This window comes from Telopea speciosissima, chromosome 10, assembly GCF_018873765.1.
Source record: "Telopea speciosissima isolate NSW1024214 ecotype Mountain lineage chromosome 10, Tspe_v1, whole genome shotgun sequence".
Classification (NCBI taxonomy): Eukaryota; Viridiplantae; Streptophyta; class Magnoliopsida; order Proteales; family Proteaceae; genus Telopea; species Telopea speciosissima.
In genome coordinates, this window is record NC_057925.1 from 105,198 (window position 1) to 130,632 (window position 25,435).

At 41.2% G+C, this 25,435-nt stretch overlaps 1 protein-coding gene across 1 annotated transcript; it reads left to right on the forward strand.

Annotated features, from left to right (window-relative positions):
- The first annotated feature begins 1,159 nt into the window (after positions 1-1,159).
- LOC122642173 lies at positions 1,160-2,779 on the forward strand. Its single transcript, XM_043835603.1, has 3 exons — positions 1,160-1,527; positions 1,627-2,058; positions 2,290-2,779. The coding sequence occupies exons 1-3, from the start codon at positions 1,160-1,162 to the stop codon at positions 2,777-2,779; spliced, it is 1,290 nt and encodes a 429-aa protein (XP_043691538.1).
- Positions 2,780-25,435: the final 22,656 nt, after the last annotated feature.

Sequence of the window (25,435 nt, forward strand, 5' to 3'; positions counted from 1 at the left end):
GAGGTAACCAAGTTGCTTGATGCCGGCTTCATCGAGGAGACCATCTATCCAGAATGGCTTTCCAATGTTGTAATGGTGCCCAAGCCGAATGGCAAGTGGCGAATGTGTATTGATTTCACGGATCTGAATAAAGCTTGTCCTAAAGAGTATTACCCTTTGCCTCGTATTGATTTATTGATAGACGCCACGGCAGGCCATAAAATGCTTTCTTTCATGGATGCCTACTCAGGGTATAATCAGATCCGGATGTATGAACCTGATATATTGAAAACTTCTTTTATAACGGGGAGGGATACCTACTATTATATTCGCATGCCTTTCGGATTAAAGAATGCCGGAGCTTCCTACAAGCGCTTGATAAATTACCTTTTCAGGTGTCAAATAGGCCACAATGTGGAAGTTTATGTAGATGATATGCTAGTAAAAAGCTTGAAAGCACAAGATCATATTACAGATTTGAATGAGGCGTTTTAGGTTTTAAGAGAAAGCAAGATGAGGTTGAACCCGACCAAGTGCGCCTTTGGGGTTACGTCAGGAAAGTTCCTCGGTTTTATGGTCTCAAGAAGAGGGATAGAGGCAAATCCAGCAAAGATCAAGGCTATACCAAAGATGCGTCCACCTGGAAGAGTTAAGGAATTACAAGAACTCATGGGAAGAATAGCCGCGCTCGGGAGATTTATCTCAACTTTGGGAGATCGATGTTTGCCTTTCTTCAAGGCTCTCAAGAATCGAGCAAAGGAACAGAAAACCAAAGGGACCAAGCTCACCTTCGAATGGTACAAAAAATGCCAGATAACCTTCACAGAGCTAAAAAGATATATGGCACAGCCCCCTCTTTTGTTAAAGCCAGAACCAGGGGATACATTACAGCTGTTGCAGTTAGCGCAGTATTAGTCCGAGGGACGAGCGCATCTAAAAACCAATTTATTATGTCAGCAAGGTACTCCTGGACATCGAGACCAGGTATACCGGTGTGGAGAAATACGCCTACACGTTGGTTACGGTGGCTAAAAAATTAAGGCCATATTTCCAAGCTTACACCATTGAAGTAATCACCAACCAGCCTTTGAAGAAGATATTGGCCAAACCCAACCACTCAGGAAGGTTGGTAGCGTGGTGCGTAGAGTTGGGGGAGTTCGATATCCACTACAAACCCCGAATGGCCATAAAGGCACATGCCCTAGCGGATTTTGTGGTGGAATGCACACTCCCTGAAGAGGAAATCCCCACCACCGTGAAACTTGAAGAGGTGGTAGAAGTGTGGACACTGTATGTGGATGGTTCGTCCAGCACACATGGGTGTGGGGCAGGATTGATACTAACCAACCCTGGAGGGTTCCTGGTGCAGTACGCGCTAAGATTTGAATTTCATACAACCAATAATGGGGCCGAGTATGAAGCCCTAATTGTAAGACTAAAACTGGCACAAAGTTTGATGGTAAAGCGTATCACCGTCCACAGTGATTCTCAACTAATAGTTAATCAGGTCAAGGGGGAGTATGAGGCAAAAGAATCACAAATGGCCCAGTACGTGAGAAGAGTGCAAGACCTGATCACAAAATTCAGCCATTTTGAGATACTTCAGGTACCCAGAACATAAAATGCATCTGTAAATGCCCTCTCTAGGCTAGCCACCTCAGATTTTCAAGACCTGGGCAGAACAGTGTACCTGAATGTGCTCGGTACTCCAAGTATAGAGCAGTCCGATGAAGTATTACCAATTGAGGTGGAACCTTGCTGGATGGATCCCTTAGTCAACTGCCTTCAAGAGGGCATACTGCCCACCGACAAGGAAGAAGCAAAGAAAGTTAGAATAAGGGCAGCGAGGTACACGATGATAGGGGGAACACTATATAAAAAGGCATTTGTAATGCCCTATTTGAAGTGTCTCCGACCATCTGAGGCAGAGTATGTTCTTCGGGAGATACACACAGGCATTTGTGGACAACACTTGGGAGGCATAGCACTTGCCCATAAGGTCATTAGACAAGGATATTTTTGGTCATACCTCCGTAAAGAGGCAATGAGTTTTGTCTGCAAATGCCTGAAATGTCAGAAGTTTGCACCCATCATGCGTCAACCAGCAATAGAGCTCACTTCAATCTCAAGCCCATTGCCCTTTGTCTAGTGGGGAATGGATATACTGGGGCCCTTCCCCAAGGCATCTGGAGGTAGACAATTTGTGGTAGTGGCCGTCAACTATTTCACCAAATGGGTAGAAGCAGAAGCTTTGGCAACAATCACTGCTATAAAGGCTTGGAAATTCTTCCTCCATTAAGTCATCTACAGGTATGAAATCTCGAGAACCCTCATTACTGACAATGGAAAGCAGTTTGAGCAAAAGTTCAAGGAATTTAGTGACCAATATGAGATTCAGCTAAGGAAGACCTCAGTAGCTCACCCTCAATCCAATGGGCTGGCAGAAGCCATGAACAAAATTCTATTAGATGGGATCAAGAAAAAATTGGAAACGGCCAAAGGTTTGTGGGTGGAAGAATTGTCCAACATTCTTTGGGCATATCGGACAACCACGAGGTTGGCAACTGGTGAAACGCCCTTTATGTTGGTATATGGAACAGAAGCGGTGCTCCCAGTGGAGATAGGAGAAATCTTGCTGAGGGTGCAGCTCTATAATCCTGAGGTTAACAATGAAGAATTAAGAATAAACTTAGACCTGTTAGAGGAAATCAGAGAAACAGCCCGGGTGAGAAACGCAGTACACCAACAGCGGACAGCACGCCACTACAACACAAAGCTGAAAGCTAGAAGGTGCCATTAGGGAGAGTTGGTCCTATGCAAGGTAGAAGCCTCAGACCCAAGATCCATGGGAAAGTTATCACCCAACTGGGAAAGACCATACAGAATCTCCTAACAAGTAGCCCCAGGAGCCTATCATTTGGAGACCCTAGAGGGGGTACCAATACCACGATCCTGGAATGCAGAGAACTTGCAAAAATTTTATCAATAAAGGTCAGTTCCCAGTTGTTTGAATCCCAAATTATCATTTGTTGAAAGTTTAGGCCATGGTCGATAGAGACATCAATGATTAATCAAGCAAGTTAATGGCAAGCATAATGACTCTTTGTAATATTATTGACTCTTCACAATATTATTATTTTTGCTACTAATAATGTGCCAGCAATCAACATAATGGTGAGTTGCACTATAGGGGCATTTTGTTAAATCCGTGCCCAAAACCCAGTTTAAAACCCAGTTTAGAACCTGGTCTGACCACCGATCTGATTTAAACCTTTTGTGTACAACTGGGAGCGAAGTACACTCGTGAACTGTGGGTCATTATACTCAAGTCATCCCACAATATTATCGATCGTGGCTCGGGGAAAGTCGTCGAGGATAGGTACCTCGATAGAGATAGGGGAAGTTTGTCTATAAGGGTACATTCCTAGAATTTCCTCATTCCGAGGATCCGCGGGGCCCGCACCTGAATCGCCCTTATCCACTTAGCGATGACTGGGAGTAAGTCATTATCCGAGTAATTCATGCCTATGCATGACCATTAATAAGCATAAGAACTAGAATGGGCTTGGGCTTAGGACCTTAGCCTCTTTCTATTTGTAACTAGAACTTAGGCCATAGGCCATGGGCCCAAGTGGATCTAATGGCCCAATGACTTAAACTAGACCTTGGGCTTACACCTAACCAAACAAGCCCCTAAGCAAATGGACCTAAGACTAACCAAATAAGACCTAATGACTAGATGGGTTATTAAAGATTCAAAACTACTATTCACCACACATTATAACCCTAAATTGTGGAGAGGAGAGGAGAAGAAGAAAGAAGAAGAGGAGAAGAAGAAAGAAGAAGAAGAAAGAAAAAGAAGAAAGAAGAAGAGGAAGAAGGAAGGAGAAGGAAGGAGAAAGGTGGAACTCAAGCTAGCTCTCCTACCTTGGTGAGGACTCTCTCTCTCTCTCTCTCTCTCATTTCCTAATTTATAGAGCTAGGGTTTGGGTTATGATCAAGCTATAAATGCTTCATCTACCTAATGGGAAGGCCATTAATGGCTAATCTTTGATGCTTGATTATAAAGACACCTAATCTTACTTTAAACCCCATTCACCATTCTCCATTTATGAACCCTAAGTTGGGGTTTCACCAACCCTCATGGAAGACCATAGATGTGTGGTTTGTGGGTTGTTAAATAACATTGATTAAAGACCCTTCCAAATCCCAATACCCAAACCCATGAGTTTCCTTCCCATATATATTTTAATGGAGGAAAACCCAATAGATCATTGGGTTTACAAACTCATATTGGGTGTATGCTATGGCACCTTGATTAGAGTTGTTCTCATGGCCAAAGATACCCCTAAAAAGCCCTAAGAATACCCCATTTTAGCCTAAGACCTTGGGGTTACAAAACCATTTTCGAAATGGTATGAACAGCAAGATCGACGGTGACAGGCACATGGACAGGCATATGCAGGTGCCAGTCCCTGAGATGTTACAAGTGTCGTGGCTACAACCAAGGGACAGGCACATGTTGTATGTGCCGGTCCCTGAGAAACTATTTCTGCCGATGGATTCCTGAGAAGGACAGGCACATGGAGGGGTACATGCAAGTGCCGGTCCCTGAGACACTATTTCTGCCGGTGGAGTTTTTTGAGAGGGACAGGCCGGCCCAACTCTTCTGGCCCTAAGACACTAACCTCACCCCATATTGTTCACCCACTTTAGGTTGACTCACCCAGCTTGGGGGCGTATTAGTACATGGAACGGTGAGCTTGGCATTGATCGTTGATTTGAAGAACTCGATATTAACGACTGATCGAGAATCAAGGTGAGTAAGTTAAGTAAACGTCTTAATTTATGGAATGTTTGTGTGTCGTGTCTTGCGAATGCCATTCATGCATGTGTGCTATATTATATAATTATTGTTAAGATGTAGGACAATATACATGTTTAGATGTTGATAGGACTTTACATTCTTGTCTTATGATATTATTTATTCTATTGCACTATGGTGCGAATGGTATTGGATTTTGTTATGGGACTCGGGTGCCGATTGGTACTAGACCTGGGGTTTTCATAATGTGGATTCACTCATGGCATGTAGATCTAGGACTTCGAAAGTGGGATCCAAGTGCCGGTCGGTGCTGGGCTTGAGATTGTCGTACTTGTAATTGCATTAGAGTTATCTACTGCATTAGGTGGAAATGGGGTGGTGACCGACCGACAACTTTCGGTAATCACATCTCGTACTTGTATGTGTATGTATAGGCTAAAGGGACGAGAGGATAGCCGGCCGACCATCTTCGATACTATGGACTCGACCTCTGGCTTATGTATGTGCGTACCCTTTTTATACAATAGATGTATGTGGCTAGGATAATGTACTCCGTACTACACCCCTTACCAACTGGGGGTAAGGTGTTGGTTAACCGATGGTAATATCCTGTGTGATGGAATTATCGTTCTCAAAACTCGGGAGAACTTTGGTGAGTTCGCGGGACCGGGAAGGAGCAAGGGTTATTATGGGGGTTTGCGTATATCTCTTGGTGGAGACCGGTACTGCAGGCTTCCAACCTCAACTCGGGTTTGTCATCGCCTGTATACCATTCGCTTATCATACCGACATCAGGGATGCTACCTAGGGTGTTGCAGTAGTACTTTACCTGACTTAGGCATTGTTTGTTAGGTGGATAATAATAAATTTAACTTCATCATGCATTCATGTGGCATGATTGTAAATCATATATGATGTGTGGATTATCCTGGTGGTATGGAACGCTGTGGAATTTATTTATCTTGTCTGGTTTGCGATCAAACTCATTCATTATTATTACTGTGGTTGCTTGTGTGGTTTAACCACTCATTGGGCTTAGTGGAGCTCATTTCTCGAGGAAACATATTTTTTTAGATGATTGCAGGTACATTCAAATAGGACAGTGCAAAGTTCAAGACTACTGAAGAAGATCATGAAGAGTGGTGGACTCCAGAGTATAAGGATCATGGACCGGAGTGCTACAATGAGATGTGTTCCACAAGGGAACAATGATTCTTGGCTGGTGGCCATCTTATGTTACACTTTGATAAACAATCAACTTTGATTCAAAGGTGTATTCTTTTTATTTCTTCCTTGATAGATGTATTATTTATACAATAGGTAATACATAGGTCCTGATCCAAATGAATTGTACTTGAAGGGTTAAACTTGAATAGTCAATATTTTATATGCTATCACATAGCTTTTGCTAACTCTGATGTTATTAATATTATCTCTTTCCGTTTTACCTATTATTTATCGTTGTGAATGAGTTAGTCTTGGATACTGCATCAGTGATTCTGGTGGTTGGGGAGTGTAGTTATACGCTCTGATTACATTTCACGTGGTTCTGGGATGGGGTTATAACAGCTTGGTATCAGAGCGCGATACTCTACCTCAAGGACTAACTCAGTGTTCACACGACCCGATTTACTCTGAACTAGGATTAAATATTAAAAGCCTTATCCACAAACAAGTAGAACAAGGGAGAATATAGAAATTTTACTGATAGAACAATGCTTTGATAATATAAATAAAGGTAGGAGATTCCCATAGATCATAACCCAGTTTAGAAATGAAGAAAAGATGAGAAACTACATACTAAACCCTAGGAGTTACATTAAAAAAAAAAAAGGGAGAGGTTTGTTGGTTCCCAATACAAGAGCCATATAGGCAACAAACAAAAAGAAAGCAACTCCTATGCTATCACTACTGCTGAACTGGTGGTGGAAGTGCATCAAGAGAACCAGCATGCCTCGTAAACCCAACTAACAAGGCGAATGCTTCCATCATCAAGCTCCTCCGATGTGAGATTGCAATAAAAATATCTCACCAACTCAAGGTATAGACCATGCATTGGTCGGAGCATAGAAAATAACCCCTTTACTCCAAATCTTTGGGTAATGTTGTAAAAGGTGAAATGATCCTCAACAACCTCCCTTTCACACAACACCATCTCGAACTCGAAATTGGGCCATCGAGTGGCGTGTTTCCAAGAATGAAACAATACTTCATCAAACACCTGGGGTTGCTCACTTCTGCCCCTACCTCTACCATGGTCTTTCCCTTGGCCTTGTTGGCCTTGAGTCCTGCTCCTTGTTGCTCTTGGTCGCATGGTAATGACTTACACATTATAAAAGAGAAGCACGAACGATAAGTTAGTACAAGTGCAAAAGGATTAGACAAGTGGAAATAATAATGTAATAATAGGAAATTTTGTTTAAGGCTATCGAAATGCAATATAGCTCGCATAGAACCTCAAGCTACAAGTCAAATAGGTTTAGGCATTTTAAGGTAATAAACGATCACATGTAAACCGTGAGTACACACAGACAATGTAAGGAAACTGTAGTCTCTTTTCCAGTAGGACCTTAATTTGGATGATCAAATTGATAGTTACTTACACCTCAATGAAAGAAAGGGTATTCACCATGAAATAGAACCCCAATTAGATAGATTATAGTAAAAAGGGTTTATTGTGCATTTTCACAATCACCTAGACTACATAACTAGGATCAATAAGTTGGAAATCAAAGTAGGAGAGCCATATATAAAAACTAACACAAACCAACACACATTTTCCCTCATAACCTAAATCTATAAGAAAATCATACAGTTTTTAGCCATTCATTAAGCATACCCATCATGTGGCATGGAAAACCCAAGTTCTAAAACCTAGAATAGAAATAGAAGAGATTATAAGAAATATTCAGAATTCGATATAGGTGTGTGTGGGAGAGATTTAAAATGATTGTGTTAAGGGAAGTGAGTGATAAGAAATGGAAGCATGAGATGTTATATGAGTACAACCCCAAAAAAGAAAAAAAAAATTTTAAAGAGATATATGCCAAGGTTTATGAGAGTAAAGTCCTAAACAATGATGTAAAATATAATGATAATTGGGATTAGCCTAACTATAAAGAGCTATTGTACATGTTAGAAAAATTTATACATTATAGGATTGATGTTGCATAAGCCCAACGACTTCAAGATGCATCAATACTAATCAATAACTGGGGCCCTAGCTCTACAAAAAAAAAAAACCCCCAAAATTGTGGTTAGGCACATTACGAATAACATTTTGAATAGTGAATCATACCATAGGCAAGTGTGAGAACGAGAAGAATATTACACATTGAGATGGGTTAGCAAATAGTTAACTTATACAAAAGAAAAGTTCACCTGAGCATTTTCACAAACACCTCATCTCTACAACTTAGGGGTAGTGTATTTGAGATCAAAAGGAAAGAGATTTTGTACAAGAATCATAATAATACAATATACATTGATTTATAGGGTAAGTCTATGAAAAATCATGGAAACAAATAACTATTAATCAAGCATACTCAATACATAATACAAAATCTCAAGTTCATAATTGCTAAAGCATGTAATAGATAAAACAAGGCTTTATGCAAGATTATTGCAATATGTATGGAAATAAACGAAAGTAAACTAAACCCTAATGAACACATTCGAGAACATCAAGCAAAACTTTAAGATTTTGGTAGACAAGCATACCTAGATGCGAATTTGAGTGGTGGAACTATGTTTCCGGAGCTTTGGAGGCCTTGAGGAAACAAGGAATCACCTTTTTAACAATTGGGAAGCACTCTCCCTCACTTTCCTATTCTTAGACCTAGGATTCGGATTAGATGCACATGTCTTGAATGCCCCATCTACCAAATGGGAAAACCATTGATAGGTGACTTTAATGCCTTGCTAATGGGGGTATCCAATCTAAAATTGAACCCCATCCCTCTTTCTCCATTTATTTCATCTTAGTTATAGGTTTGGAATGATCTACCATTAATAGTAATTCATTTACCTAAGAGAGGGAGCTATTAATGGAAAGTATTATCCTCATTAGATGGAAGTTAAATGAACTATGATAACCTCCATTCCATACCTATTTGAGATCCCAATTCATGTGGGAGAATCCTAGGTTTAAAACCAATAATTTGGGGGATTAACTTAGGATTTATTAATGTATCATGTATGGTCTTGCACAGAGTAGTATATGTGGATGTGATTGAGTCCATCTACCTTTGTGTACATCCCCATGTACTCAACTTCTCATACTTGTGAGAAGAAACCATTGAAAGCCATTGGGTTGATGAACCCAAGGGTGGGAATGTATTGAACCCTAAATTGAGGTGATCCTCAAGGGTAGGAAGGCATATGAGGCCTTAGGGTAGACCATCTTTGAGCCAAACCCCAAAGTCCCAAACCATACTTGGATTTGTGAGTACAGCAGTACCGATAGGAATCAAAACAGGGGACCGACAGAGAGCTCTTGAAGCCTACCTGTCGATGGCTTACTGCCTGTGACTAGCAGGAAATTCCTAGGCATGTTCCTGCCGGTGGTCCTATTTCAACACCTTGGAGCACCTTTGTGGGACCCATTCCCTATTGTATCGAGTAATCGTATGCAATGAAATACATTGCTATGCTTGAAAGAATGTACTAATGCCCTAAGCCTCCCCAAGCTTACACACAAATTAGAAATATGAGAAAATGACCCGCATATTTATATGCAACCTAATTGGACATTTTACCCTTCCATATACCCTTAATTATGTCAACTACACATATGGATGCTTGATATTGGTTGGATTTGTACCTTCTAAAATTATTTTCCAACCAAATGTTATTGATTCACCTCTGAACCAAAGTTGCTGAATTTTATTTGTTTAGAGACTACCTTTGTGAAATTTAAAATTTATATGAATGGTTGTACATGTTTTAAATACTTGTCGTGCATGATACACAAAAGGGGTGCATGTTACTTATGATTCAAGTACATGTGCTTATGTCTAAATGGTTCCTCCCCACGAATCAAGAATGGTTCACACTTGAAACCAAGTTGATGGAGAACTGTCATCCCCACCCAGGAAGGTAAACGAGACTTCTAACTCTGCCATGTCTGTTGTTCAACCTCCCCTCACCTCTTATGCTGTCACCCCCATAGTGGGTGATATGATGAGAAGTTTTTGGTAGGAGCAAGAAAATTATATGGAGAATATGTGTGCAGCCATGAGAGAGACAAGAAGAGTTCATGGCTAACGTGAACACATAACTTCAAGTTGCACAATAGATGCAAGGCATACCAGAGTTTTCCCTCCATACCTATTGCATTACTTGCACACCTTAGGGTTAGCCAATACTGCCAGCTCGAGCACAAGAGTCTAGGGAGAGACCTATGTGTTCACAAGAATCTGAGGAATCCAACAAGACTTTCAAAGGGGCCTATCCTGATCCAACCTTGATGTAATCTAGGAAACGGAATGCAACTCTACCTACTCGACCACCACAATCCACAATTACACCTCAAACTCATCACCTGGGCATTCGTTACTACAACTGCAACAAACGTGGGCATATATCCTGGACTTGCTCGTATCGTAAGCCCGTGTACGTGCTAAACCTACAGCCCATCGGTCCCAGGCAGCCCCAAGGGAGTGTATTCAACATGCCTGCAGATGAGGTAGAGTTATCATCAGGCCCAGTGGCAGGTACCTTACCTAACTCACTAATGCTTAGCATTCATTGTTTTCCTTACATTGTTAGCATGACAATAAGGTAAATTTCATTGCATCAGGTACCTTATGTCTATATATATCACATGTGCACGCATTATTGATTTTAGAGTTTAAGACTCAATTTAGTCACCCACGGTCATAAGTTGTAATTCCAACTTGCGTAAGCTAGCTGTCGGTGAGAGACTCTCCACAGGACTTATTATGCAGCCTAATGATTTGGGGGAAATTATCTTTCTTTTTCTCGTGGCCTCGATGACTGACCCGAGCTTTCTTTGGGAACCACCTAGAAATTCTAAGTATTGGTCCTGAATACCCTTGGGTGAGCCTATGGCCCCACATGCCTCTCAGGAGAGCCATTTTTAGGACTTATTGGTAGTCCTACCGAGAATGCTAGGATTGGCTTGGTGTATGGGATTGGTACGTCTAGGGACCTTGTCCAGTAGGAAACCCCATATTTGTGTCTAGATTCTGAAGGGACGGTGAAAAAAAAAATATATAGGCACGTAGTTGAATCTCGATATATCTATACACCCACAAACCGATGGATATCTAGAAAGGATAATTTAGGACGGATGCAAGGAGGTATGGATTATATCATGTAGTTGGAAGAGAATGATAGATCTAGCGATTTAAGTTAATGAACAGTATTATATCAGGTGTTAGTGTAGCCAAGTGCGGTCGAGAACTAAAAGGAACTGGAACTGAAGGATTCGACAAAACTTTGCTCAACCATAGATATGAGTGGAGTAATGGGTCCCCAAATGTCCCCTCTGTTATTGGGAGTGAACAGTAGGGATTCCATTAATATTCCAATTCATTATAACGCTAAGTTAGGTATTGGAGGATCAAAAGTGAAAGTCCTCATAGGAAAAGCCAGGTAAGCAAAGTAGTATAGCCTTGTGTCATTCAACCCAAAATTTTAGGAGTACAGATACTGGACGAAGTATATGGAAATAGTTGAGTCTCTCTATTTCTAGAAGTATAAGCTTAGAGTTTGATTTCCACTGGGTCCTTATATACACTGGACTTTATATTAACTAAATCGGAATTGATTTATACCATTGTGTAAGGTGGATACTATTAGAGGACAAATCAATACAACTTAGTTTAAGCTAAATAACTAAGCAATTCCGAAGGCGGAAGTTGAGCACAAACCTAGTTTTAACCCCTCTATCCGGCACAGGGGGAATGACTGTCTGTAGTTATGCATCTAAGCTGGGACCCGACTGTGTATTGATGCAAGGTGGCAAGTAGTCGCCTACGCTTCTAGGCAATTAAAGGACTACGAGAAGGATTCTCCCACCTATGACTTTGGGTTAGCAATGCTAGTATTTGCTTTGAAAAATAAATAAATAAATTATTTTGGTGCAACCACTTATATGGCAGGGGAAGTGAAATCTTCATTGATAATAAGAGCTTGAACTACTTCTTCTCCCCCAGAAGGAGTTGAATGTGAGCCAACGTAAATGGTTGGAACTTATGAAAGATAACAATGGTACTATCCAATACCATCTAGGCAAAGCCAATGTGGTGGCAGATGCACTTAGTAGGAAATCACAAACCCTTCCTTGGTTGCTTTAACAGTCAATGAGCGGCTTATAGAGAAAGCCATAAGAATGGAGTTAGAAGTGTTAATTGATGATGCTACTATGTTATTTGCCGCCCTGACAGTACAACCCTCATTGGCGGAGAAGATTAAGGAAGTCCAACCTACCGATGCGGAGTTACAGAAATTGATAGATGGCGTTCGGGAGGAGAAACGACAGGATCCAGACTTTACGTTAACAGAGGATGGTATCCTTCAATTCAAGGGTAAATTGTGTGTACTTAGTGATGATCAATAGAGAAGAGACATATTGAGTGAAGCTCATTATTCACCATATTCTATACATCCTGGTAGTACCAAAATGTACAAGGATTTGAAGTTACACTATTGGTGGACCAGAATGAAGGCCAATGGGATGACATTTAGGTCAAAGAGCCTTACCTGTCAGCGAGCTAAGGCGAAGAGGTAGCGTCCACGTGGACTATTACAGTCACTCCCTATTCCCGAACGTAGGGGTGTCAATGGGCCGATTTGGGCCGGTTTTGGTTCGGGCTTTTCGGTTTCGGTGTGACTTTTATAGAAATCGAAACCAAACCATTAAGAAATGTTCGATTTTGGTGCGGTTTGGTTTCGTGTCAGTTTTGGTTTATGATAACGGGTTGATATCGGTTTGGATTCAGTTTGGTACCGGTTTTATATAACTAGTAAGGTCCGATTAGTGCTAATTTTTTTTCTCTTTCTCTTTTAAGTACATAAAATATATCAAATACAATGCATCTTTGTATCCTATGTCCTATGGCCTATGGATACAATTGGTTGGGTAAGCACTAACAAAGGATATGAGATAAAGTGAGAAACTATCACAACACATTTAGGGGGCAATGGGGCATTAGGCATTTATTGATTTACTTATTTATCGGGTTAGGTCGGTTCGGTTTGGGTTCGGGCCTAACGGTTCGGGCTACCGGTGCACCGTCGGGCTAGCCCAAACCAAACCAAAACATTTGCCTCTCTGGATCCACAAACCGAACCCGAACCATTAAGAGTTCGGTCTGGTGTGGTCCGGGCTGGTTCAGGCCGGTTTCATCGGTTCGGGTTGGATATTGACACCCCTACCCGAACGGGAGTGAAAATGTATCATTATGGATTTTATGGCTAAATTGCCCCTTACAGCTAAAGGTGTTGATGTTGTTAGTTAGCACATTTATCCCAATAAAGGAGATCTATCCAATGAACAAGTTGACTAAACTATACACGGATAATGTGACTCACTTACATGGAGATCCAATGGATATCATCTTTAATCATGATCCCAGGTTTGGATTGAAGTTCTGGGGTGGTTTCCTGAAGGCCATGGGCACATTGTTGAATTTTAGCACAGTTTTCCATCCACAGACTAATGGTAAGTTAGAGAGGACTATTTCGACCCTAGAGGACATGCTCAGGGTTTGTGTCATTGATATAAAGGGTAGTCGGGATGAACACATCTCACTCGTAGTGTTTGTTTACAACAACAGCTACCCGACTACTATAGGTATGACATCGTTCAAAGCACAGTTTAATAGAAAGTTCCAAACACCACTATATTGGGATGAAGTTGATTAGCAAAGAATATTGGGGTTCGAATTGTTACAAGCCACTTGCGGAAAAGTAGATTTGATAAAGGACCGAATCATAACGGCTCAATCTAAATAGAAGAGCTATGCTGACTTGAGATGGAAGGAAAGTAAGTTTGTCGTGAGCGATTATGTTTTCTTGCGAGTATTGCTAACTAAGAGAGTAATTCGCTTCGACAAGGAGGGCAAGTGTGTTTATGTGTTTCACGTATTGATGTCGAGAAAGTACACCCCTACATTGGCATTGTCTAGACTAAAAAGCCACATCAGCTTGTCATGGATTGACATATGAAGAGGTACCTGAAGAGAACTTTGATTGTAAGGACAACAGTCCTCACAACCGAACTGTAACTTTTGTTAAAGTTCGGCAGAGTAATCTCACTGATTAAAGAGGCATCTTGTTAATGAGAAGGTAAAGTGCGGTCGAAGTATCCTCACCTATGTGGATACCTAGGTACGTCTTAATTTTGATGATGAAATTCTTATAAGGTGGGGAGGATGTTAAATCCGTGCCCAAAACCCGATTTAAAACCCGGTCTGACCATCGGTCTGGTTTGAACCTTTTGCGTAGAACTGGAAGCGGAGTACGCTCATGAACTGTGGGTCATTATACTCAAGTCATCCCACAATATTGTGGATCATGGCTCGGGGAAAGTCGTCGAGGAAAGGGACCTCAACAGAGATAGGGGAAGTTTGTCTACAAGGGTACCTTCCTAGAATCCCCTCATTCCGAGGATCCACGGGGCCCGCACCTAAATCACCCTTATCCACTTAGCGATAACTGGGAGTAAGTCACTATCCGAGTAATTCATGCCTATGCATGACCATTAATAAGCATAAGAACTAGAATGGGCTTGGGCTTAGGACCTTAGCCTTTTTCTATTTGTAACTAGAACTTAGGCCATGGGCCATGGGCCCAAGTGGATCTAATGGCCCAATGACTTAAACTTGACCTTGGGCTTACACCTAACCAAACAAGCCCCTAAGCAAATGGACCTAAGACTAACCAAACAAGACCTAATGGCTAGATGGGTTATTAAAGATTCAAAACTACTATTCACCTCACATTATAACCCTAAATTGTGGAGAGGAGAGGAGAAGAAAGAAGAAGAAGAAAGAAGAAGGAAGAAGACGAGGAAGACGGAAGGAGAAGGAACGAGAAAGGTGGAACTCAAGCTAGCTCTCCTACCTTGGTGAGCACTCTCTTCTCTCTCTCTCTCTCTCTCTCTCTCTCTCTCTCTCATTGCCTAATTTATAGAGCTAGCGTTTGGGTTATGATCAAGTTATAAATGCTTCATCTATCTAATGGGAAGGCCATTAATGACTAATCTTTGATGCTTAGTTATAAAGACACCTAATCCTACTTTAAACCACATTCACCCTTCTCCATTTATGAACCCTAAGTTGGGGTTTCACCTCCATTTATAGGTTTCACCAACCCTCATGGAAGACCATAGATGTGTGGTTTATGGGTTATTAAATAACATTGATTAAAGACCCTTCTAAACCCCAATACCCAAACCCATGAGTTTCCTTCCTATATATATTTTAATGGAGGAAAACCCAATCGATCATTGGGTTTACAAACTCATGTTGGGTGTGTGCTATGGCACCTTGATTAGAGTTGTTCTCATGGCTAAAGAGACCCCTAAAAACCCCTAAGAATACCCCATTTTAGTCCAAGACCTTGGGGTTACAAAACCATTTTTGGAATGGTATGAATAGCAAAATCAACGGTGACAGGCACATGGACAGGCACATGTAGGTGCCAGTCCCTGAGATGTTACAAGTGTCGTGGCTACTGCCAGGGGACAGGCACATGGACAGGCACATGCTGTATGTGTCGGTCCCTGAGAAATTGTTTCTGCCGGTGGATTCCCGAGATGGACAGGCATATGCAAGTGCCGGTCCCTGAGATACTATTTCTGTCGGTGGAGTTTCCCGAGAGGGACAGGCATATGGACAGTCAGATGACATTTGCTGGTCCTAGGCTTGATGTATGTGTCGATCTCAGGTTTTCAGCCTTGTTTTATAACTGATGGGGCCCAACTCTTCTAGCCCTAAGACACTAACCTCACCCCACATTGTACACCCACTTTAGGTTGACTCACCCGGCTTGGGGGCGTATTAGTATATGGAACGGTGAGCTTGGCATTGATCGCCGATTTGAAGAACTCGATATTAACGACTGATCGAGAATTAAGGTGAGCGAGTTAAGCAAACGTCTTAATTTATGGAATGTTTGTGTGTCGTGTCTTACGAATGCCATTTATGCATGTGTACTATATTATTTAATTATTGTTATGATGTAGGACGATATACATGTTTAGATGTTGATAGGACTTTACATTCTTGTCTTACGATATTATTTATTCTATTGCACTGTGGTGCGAATGGTATTGGATTTTATTACATGACTCGGGTGCCGGTTGGTGCTGGACCTGGGGTTTCCATAATGTGATTCACTCATGGCATGTAGATCTAAGGCTTCGGAAGCGGGCTCCAAGTACCGGTCGGTGTTGGGCTTGAGATTGTCGTACTTGTAATTGCATTAGAGTTGTCTACTACATTAGGTGGAAATGGGGTGGTGACCGACCGACCGCTTTTGGTAATCACATCCCATACTTGTATGTGTATGTATAGGCTAAAGGGGCGAGAGGATAGCCGGTCGACCGTCTCCGGTACTATGGACTCGACCTTTGGGTTATGCATGTGCATACCCTTTTCATATAATAGACAACTAATGTACCCCGTACTACACCCCTTACCAACAGGGGGTAAGGTGTTGGTTAACCGATGGTAATATCTTGTGTGATGGAATTATCGTTCTCAAAACTCGAGAGAACTTCGGTGAGTTTGCGGGACCTGGAAGGAGCAAGGGTTATTATGGGGTTTTGCATATATCTCTTGGTGGAGACCGGTACTGCAGGCTTCCAACCTCAACTCGGGTTTGTCATCGTCGGTATACCATCCGCTTATGGTACCGACATCGGGGATGCTACCTAGGGTGTTGCAATAGTACTTTACCTGACTTAGGCATTGTTTGTTAGGTAGATAATAATAAAATTTAACCTCATCATGCATTCATGTGGCATGATTGTAAACCACATTGTCATGGTAATTATACTTCTTGAAAGAGAGAAATTCAAATAATAACAAGATTTTCGTAGATAAAAAACATGAGGAAGATCTACAGTCCATCAACAGCTTCATCGTCCATTGGCAAACCAGTACCTGCAAAATCACCTAAAAGAGAATATACAAGAGTGTGAGCTCCACCGAGCCCGTGAATGAAATATAAACCATGCATACACATGCAAGCACAACCATGAGCCTATATGAATGATATTCATTGTTATTATTAAGCCACTTAATCAGACTAAACTAAGGCAGGTATAGTGCTACTACAATCCTCAATACATGTATCTTTGATGCGGGCCTCTAACCCCTTCCCACGATATATCCATTGAGTTGTCGGAGAAGACCAGTCGGCTCCAGCATCCCTTCCCAAGATCAGCCCGACCGGCCCTCCAGGTTACCACTGTGCTACCACCAGCCCTATTAACTGATGGGCCAACAGACATCACCTGTCCTAGTGACCAGATGAGCCAACTGATCGAGCAATGTCCTTCAGGACATTGGCCTCACACTTTTGTGGTATCCAACTCCTAAACCCCTGTTGGCAAGGGTTCGTAGCATGGGTGATGATTACCTAGCCAAATGCATTCTACATGACATAGTATGAATTGGGTGGTGCGCCGCATCCCATTCTACGGGCCATCACTAGCCTCATTTTCAAGCCGGCTATAGCATCTAAACTAACAGTTTTAATGATATCGTACAAGTCGGGTGGTGTCAACCGCATCCCATTCTACGGGCTACCACCAGCTTTGTTTCTATTTAGGCATACAATTTATATGCAAGCATTCCATCAACAGTTCTCAACATAATTCCAATAAGAACATGAGAATATAAACATAAAGATAGAAAAGTAAATCGTTATTGTTATCATAACTCAATAGTTATGTTACACCTACACGTATGGTGTAATTCCACTCACCTTGGCTATGCTGCACTTACTCGAAGGACTATCGATCCTCAAAAGCACCTTGATATGTGTCGCCGGGCAAATAGTTAAAACTTATGGTAAATAAATTAGAATTTTATATTAATACACATTAAATTATCCTAGGAGACTAGGGGTAACCATGGTTTAGTTCTCAAACCAAGGTTGGACCCAAAATTGTAAAAACAGCACTACTGGTCGATTAGTATTGGTCCATCCAATGGACCAGCGGCAATAGACCAGTAGGGCTGCAACAACAAACTTGAGAAAAGGACTCATGGTTTCACACCAAGAGGGTCCCTAGGTATTGTTCTAAGCCATTTCAGGTGTTAAGATCATGTCTATCAATCATTGATGGTACTGGTTGATTGGACTGGTCTATCCAATGGACCAGTAGCAATTAACTCATTGCTCATAATACAAGAATATGGCTAGAATGGTATGGTTTGCAATATGGATCACACAAATGACCTCAAACATGGTGTTTCAGACCTTGGGGTAGGTTAGGGGCAACACAGGTCCAAGATTCCTATAGTGGTCGATTGGTACTGGTCCATCCAATGGACCAGTGCAAGTACAGCTCAAAATTCTTAAAAGCCAGCACTGTTTTGGCTTGGATCTTTGGATCAGTAGCATGCATGGATGATCAGAGGTTACAGTAGGGTTTCATGCATGACAATCAACATATGTATGGTGAGAAATCAAACATACATGGGGAATCTGGGCTTCTTGGCATCATGGTTAGCATGCAAGGAACAACAGAATTCATTTTGGAAGAACTCAGTTAACTTCAAAATTAGCACTATTATGAGTGTAGGATCATGGAGTTGGAGGTGCATTCAAAGCTCTATATGTATATGAACAATTACCATCTAAGGCTGGAACTGATGGATACAACATATATTCATCATGAAAAAGGTAAGTAATAATCCAAACATGGCAGATTTACACATGCATGCAGGATCCATGCATCAAGATATGATTATTATTGTAGACCATATGAGGACATGGTGCTATAGCTAGAAATGAGGGGCTGGACTATGGTTACAACCATGGAAACAGTTAGAAAACAGAGTAATCATACAGGGCTTGGGGGTAACCTTGCTAGATCCAAGCTCAAAAGGGTCCCAAGCCTCCCCTCCTTCTTCTTCTTCTCTTTTCTCTTTCTCCTTCTCTTTCTCCCTTCCTTCTTTCCAACAAAATGAATAGGAGAGGTTTTGGGTTGAAGGCATGTTTATATAGGCCCAGCCACTAAGGCCTGTTTGCCTAGTGTATCTTTATGAAAAATGCATTCTAGAAACCCATTCTTCTATGCAAATGGCGTCAGAGTGGGCCCCACATGATCATAGTGTTAGGGTAACATCCCCACAGGTCATCCTAGGTACGGGGAGGTGATCCGGGGTGCAAGACACTGGGCCCCACACATCTGAGATGAATTTTGTGCAGTACAACTGTAGACACCTAATTTTTGTCACCCCCTGGCGATGATGACACGTGGAGTACCGGCATTCTCTGTCTCAGACACCAAAATAAAATAAATAATAATGGCAATAAGAAAATAAAATGTCCAACCCTCGGCCCATGAAGGTTTATTGGGTAGGGCCCATTTAGATTGTAGCCTGCCAGGGCAGTATAGGAAACCACAAAAAATAATAAAAGGAAAAGGAGAGAAGAAATAAACTTTAAAGGGGGAGGGTAATAAAGGAAACTAAAAAAGGAAAGAAGGAAAATCTAAAATAAAGGAGGGTAATAAAGGAAAATAAAAAAGGGGAAAAAAAGAAAATCTAAAATAAAGGAGGGTAAGTTGGAAAAACGATGAAAGGGCTCCTCTAACCCTAAAAGGGGGTGAGATAGAGATTAGAAAGAAAAAAGAATTCTAATCTAAGGGGGGGGGGGGGGGTAAGATGGTCAAAGACCTAATCAAACCCTAAAGAGGGAGAAAGATAAAGGGTAAGGTACACGTACACCAGAAAAAGAAAGGATTTTGAGATGGAGAGAGAGAAAACCAAAAATAGAAAGGATTTTGAGATGGAGAGAGGTTAGGGCAAAAAGGATTTTGAGATGCAGAAATCAATAAACCACTCTCCAGAGATTCAAGAGAAAAACCATTTTGGGGAAGATGAGGGTAGTTTGGTAAAATAGTCTTTTTTAATTAGGTTAGGATAATACATAAGTGAGGGCAATTAGGTCTTTTAATGTATAAACATAAAACAAAGGGTAAAATGGTCATTTTCAAATTAGTTTAGTCCAACAAATAAGTGAGGGTAATTTAGTCTTTTCAGATTTAAGAAAATAGAGCAAATGGTAAAATGGTCAAAATATTGACATCTAACGGTGGTATTTAACGGATTGGACCTATCTGACATTTGGGGTATAAAACAGGAATAATACATGGAATATTGAAAGGTGACACGTGAAATCTTGAGCCGCTTAAGAGGGTACAAGGAATATTGGGTGCATTATAGGGGTACGGGTACTTTACCCAAAGATAAAAGCCAAAGGAAGATTAAAAAAGAGGACTCTTGGTGATTCACGGGAGAGAAAAAAGGAGGGAGGGAAAACGGAGAGCAAAAAAAGGAGAAAAGAAAGGGGGTGGAAACCGAGAGAAGAGAGAGAGAGCAGGGAAGAGAGTAAGACAGAGGGAAGAAAGTGGGAACACAGTCTACAGAGGCAGACAGACCGGAACTCCTCTGAGTCGGGGGATAAGGTTCGTCAGCAGCGGCGGATCTTGGTTTGCATTCCTCAATCAGCTTTACTCATTTCTTCTTCTTCCTTTATCTCCCTTGTCCGTTGATGGTGATTAAGATCTTAGGCTGCATCTCATCGGAGATTCTAGTATCACTGCCGATATTGACAAACCTGACTGGTGAAATGCATAAATCGGATCGTCGGAGTGGAGCGAACTGCAGTCCTTTTGCTTGATCTTCATTTCATTTCGTTTGTTCTTTGGTTAATCTGTAATTGGATCCCTTCCCTTCATTCAATCCCTGGTCTGTAATAATTTTTTTTTACTTCATTATCCTTTGATCTCGAGCTCGGGGCCGATTGCCTTAGGGAGCTCCAAGAAGACCGCAGGTGAAATTCCTCTTCTCTACTTGATTTTCATGATTTTCTTTATATATCAGATACGAATCAGTTCTGTAGTTATTTGATTCTATGTCTCTGCAGCATGATTTGTGATTATGTCATTTCTATGAATACTCTAGATGAATGGTGTATCCATTTTATAATTGTATTTCGATCTCTGTGTATGGTTTTGAGGTTGGAATTATATCTCTGTTGATCGACTTCTACTCTTTACATTTCAGAGTTTTGGGTTTATGACTTCCATAATTTTTTTTTTTTCTTGGTGGAACTTCCTTCTATGTGCTCTATGATTTCCTTCGTTGATTATGTTTATTTTCTATGTGATAAGTCATGCTTGATCCGGATTTTCGTGAATTCCTCTGAGTTCTTTTTGTTGTAGATAATTGAACGTGTTCCCATCCCTCCCTCATTGCATTTGTTTTTTATTTTTTATTTTTTAGGTATGCCTAGTCTCTAGTAAGATTGCATTTATGAGGTTTCTTTTTCATGTCTTGATTTCCTTTTTTTAAAGTCTAAGGTGTCATCTGTTTGCATAATAAAATTTTCCCAGAATTGCCACCTAACGGGCCGTGTGGATCCCAATTTGGGTCCCCTCTGATTTGAGGCCGATTGGCCTCTTCTTGCCGTCAAATCTGATTTGGGCCCCCTAGGCTCGCTTCCAGGATTAATCTGACCCATTGGAAATGGGTGTGGGCCTTTTGGACAATGGCCCATGTGTTACAAATAGGGCCTGGGTTTGATTTGGACTTTCAATTTAGTAAAGTAATGGATTGGAATTGGGTTTAATTTTGAACTTACAACGTATGGCTTAATGATTTGGGCCTTATTGGTGTGGACCCATTTCTAAGCCAATATGGTCTGAGCAACTCTTTGAATATGGACCCATGAATTGTAGGAGAATTTAGATGGTTTTTGTTGGACTTGGGCCCGTTAAGCCTGCCCAATGACTGCTTACCTGAGGACAGAACCGGCAGACCATTTGTTGTCGGGACTCGGACTAAGTAAAGGAAGGTCACCAATCTGAGCTCATAAAGGGCTCCGGATATCCTTTGCTCTTTCTTATGTCGAATCAGATATCTTTCCATAAATCAGATCGGCCTAATATAGGCGGGCGTGGGTGTTTTGAGCAATAAAGCTGTGTGAGGTCGATTTGGATTTTACCTTGGGTTTAGGCCCCACCGACCGGGGATGAGTCACGTGTGGAGAGGTTCGGGCCCATTCTTTTGGGCTCATGAGCGCATTCAGTTCAACATTTAGGATTAAATAAGTCCTCCCCAATTTCTTTCAATTTTGATTCGAGGTTATGGGATTCCAAATGAATTTCAAGAAAATGATTTGGGTAGAATGTAGGGTTTAACGTGATCTCGACATCATGCCGTGAAAACCAATGAGGCTATGACTTGTATCGGGATTTTAAATTCCGATCTATCGGCATAGTTCTCATGTTGGTCCCCTACCCCGTTTCGGATCACTTGAGACCCTACTTAGGTGTCGCCTGGGTCATGGGTGCCTAAGCATTGGCCCCGTGACCAATCATTGATTTAGAGCGTGTGAGGGAGTGATCGCCCACTAGTGGCTTGAGTTGAGACACGTTTGATTTTTGGGGTTCCCTTGGGGCATAGATGCATGATCTTTAAGACAAGAGTTGGGCTAGCCCGTCATCTAGCCCGTGGAGGTTCTAAAAATCCTCATGATATGATTAGTTAGATTATCTTGCCCCACACTCGGTGTTCCATGCTCGTTGTTCTGTATTTCATATTCCATGCTTTATATATTTTTGTATAATGTTTTGGTAGCTTAATCATTTTGTCAAATTATCTGATTACACCTTAGTCTAGGATGATTAAGAATTTGGTTTAGGATGCAATTTTGTGTACATAGATGCCTAGTTTTTAGGATGACCTAGATTTAGAATGACTAGCTTTAGGGATTGCAAATTGGCTTATGTAAACATGTGGTCAAAAGAAGGATGACCGGCCTCAGCCGGGCGGACTGGGTGCCTAACACCTTCCCAGTCCGTAACCTGACACTTACCCGATGATCTAGGTAGACCCCGACCTTATCCATGAGTTAGTGATCTCTCCCCATTCAGTGGAGAACATCTATGGGTCATAGACCCTTTCTAGGTGGCGGTTTCCTACTGACCCGTTTACCCTCTTAGGAGGAATTAGGGTCCTCGATTTAGGTTTCACCGGCGAGATCCGGTTCGAATTTGTGAGGAACCACCCCTTGTCTGGAGAATTTGGATTTTTCAGAATCCATGGTTCTTACAACAGCAGCACTGTTTGATCCAACTGGTTGATCCAATCAACCAGTAGGGATGGACCAGTAGGTAAATCCCTGTTGTTTTTGCACTTGGGTCCCACAGAGGCCTGTGCTATGCCTAGGGCATTGTTCTTGTATAGTTTGTGGTCATCAAACATTGTTTAAACATTTACAAATAAGTTCAAACCTATTTTAATTATGTAGGGGTTGTACCTTAGGTTGTACATCATCTGATGCACAGAATAGCTACATAGGTCTGGTGGTTACCTCTTTACCGGTAGGCACGACATCATCGGAGTTTTCCCTTCAAAAATGACCATCGGGTCAGTGTACCACAAGTTGCTAGTGGGTAAGACCCTGGATCCATCGGGTTCCGGACCTACATTCGGAGCTCAGGTCAGGGTTCGGGTACAGATGTAACTGGAAGTGGTGCGCTTCAATCTCTTGACAAAGCTTGTTTTGTTTTGCAAAAAGTGATATCATTTTGTTATTACTATATATTTTAAGGGAAAAAGATCTCTACTTGATGGTGTTTCCTACGCCCTCTCATAAGGGACCCTCAAATACAATAAATCAAGTTAATATTTTTTAGATAAGTGGCATAGCAATGACAACACTCGTAATTTTAGGTTATATTAGGTTTGGTGGTAATTGGATTCAATTGATTATTTTGGTACATTAATATGGTAATGACATTATTTTTTAATTATTGGTTAAAGTGCCTTGTACTTTAAAATTTAAGGTTTGGCAACTGACAAACTCAAGGTAACCAAACAGTTTTCCAGATAGAATTAGGATGAATCCAACTGACAGACTCAGGGTGACCAAACAATTTTTCAAGGAGATTCACGTCACAGAATGATAATAACCAAACAGTTTATTTTGTCGAAATACGAATCCACAGAAAGTCCATCTAGAGATTACCATCCAAAATCAATACATACTCCCACAGATTTACGCAACTAAACACGGTGTAAGGGGATCAATTTGGAAAACAACCCTCTTGATCTCCTCTATAGAGAAAGGGGGGGGAGCATAGGGAAACATTGCTCTAGAATTATACGGGTTGTGAAGACATACAGAATGCTAGTCGGGTGGGAGGTCATGAAAATGGGTCTGAAAAAAATCCAGGATATGGGGGAAAAGGCCTGAGTCCTCATCAAGGAAATTTCCTTATTGGTCACATAGTTTAGAAATAAGGTTGACATGCCTTCAACAGGCAGTTGTTGTATAGAATATAGATTACGGTCAGCTTCCTGAAGCCACTTAATACGCGACTGTTGTGCCTGTAGATTACTAGGAGAAGAGTGAGAGCAACCAAGAAGGGGTTGCCCGAGGCAAAAGTCCTAGAGCAAAAGGAGAGCCATTACTTGCCACCATAATGGGAGCCACCTAAACATGTCAAAAACAAAAGCTTAGATGTAATATATATAAAGAGAGGGGCATTCGATTAGCCAATTGAACCGTCCAGTGTTGATTACCTAGGGAAGTGTTTGGTTGCGTAAACCAAGTGATGGTTGCATTGATATTAGTGAGGAATCAATTGGTGGTGCACCGGTACATCCGTTGTCCTGACAGATTAACTGTTTGGTTATCCTGAGTCTGTTAGTTGAATCTTCTTGAAAAATTGTTTGGTTACCCTAAGTCTGTCTGTTGGATTCAACTTGAATCTATATGAAAAACCGTTTGGTTTCCCTGAGTCTGTCAATTGGATTCAGCTTGAATTTGTTTGAAAAACTGCTTGGTTTAGATAGATCCTATCAACACATTGGCTACTATATGGCTAGAATATGAAACAATTATGAAAAAATTTGAATGCAACTAAAGTTTAAACTTGAATTAAAATGACAGTTAATAGAGTTCATATCCAATAAGTGTCCTTGTCATCCATTACATGAATAAAATATAATTAAAAAAGTTGCTATAATATAAGGAATAGTCCCAGTATTCTATAGTTAAAGGAGTTTGGGCCTTGGTGGGTTCGAACCACCATACCCTTGGAACATGCTCATGTTCCAAGTGCTCTACCAATTTGAGCTAAAGACCCATCAAATAGAGGTTGGAATTTACAAAAACATGAAACCATCAAGCTTTATTGTGGGTGAGGTGTAAAGAAGCCATCAAGGCTTGGAAATCTGAAAGTGACAACAATTTCAATATTTCTGTTTCACAAACATTCTCCCCTTGACTTCCTCAAATGGATCCTATCACAATCGATTCCTTCTCATAGATCCTCCCACATATCACCAAAGATCCAGAAATAGGAAGAATCCTAGAACAAAACTAAATATATTTTCTAACACTCTACCC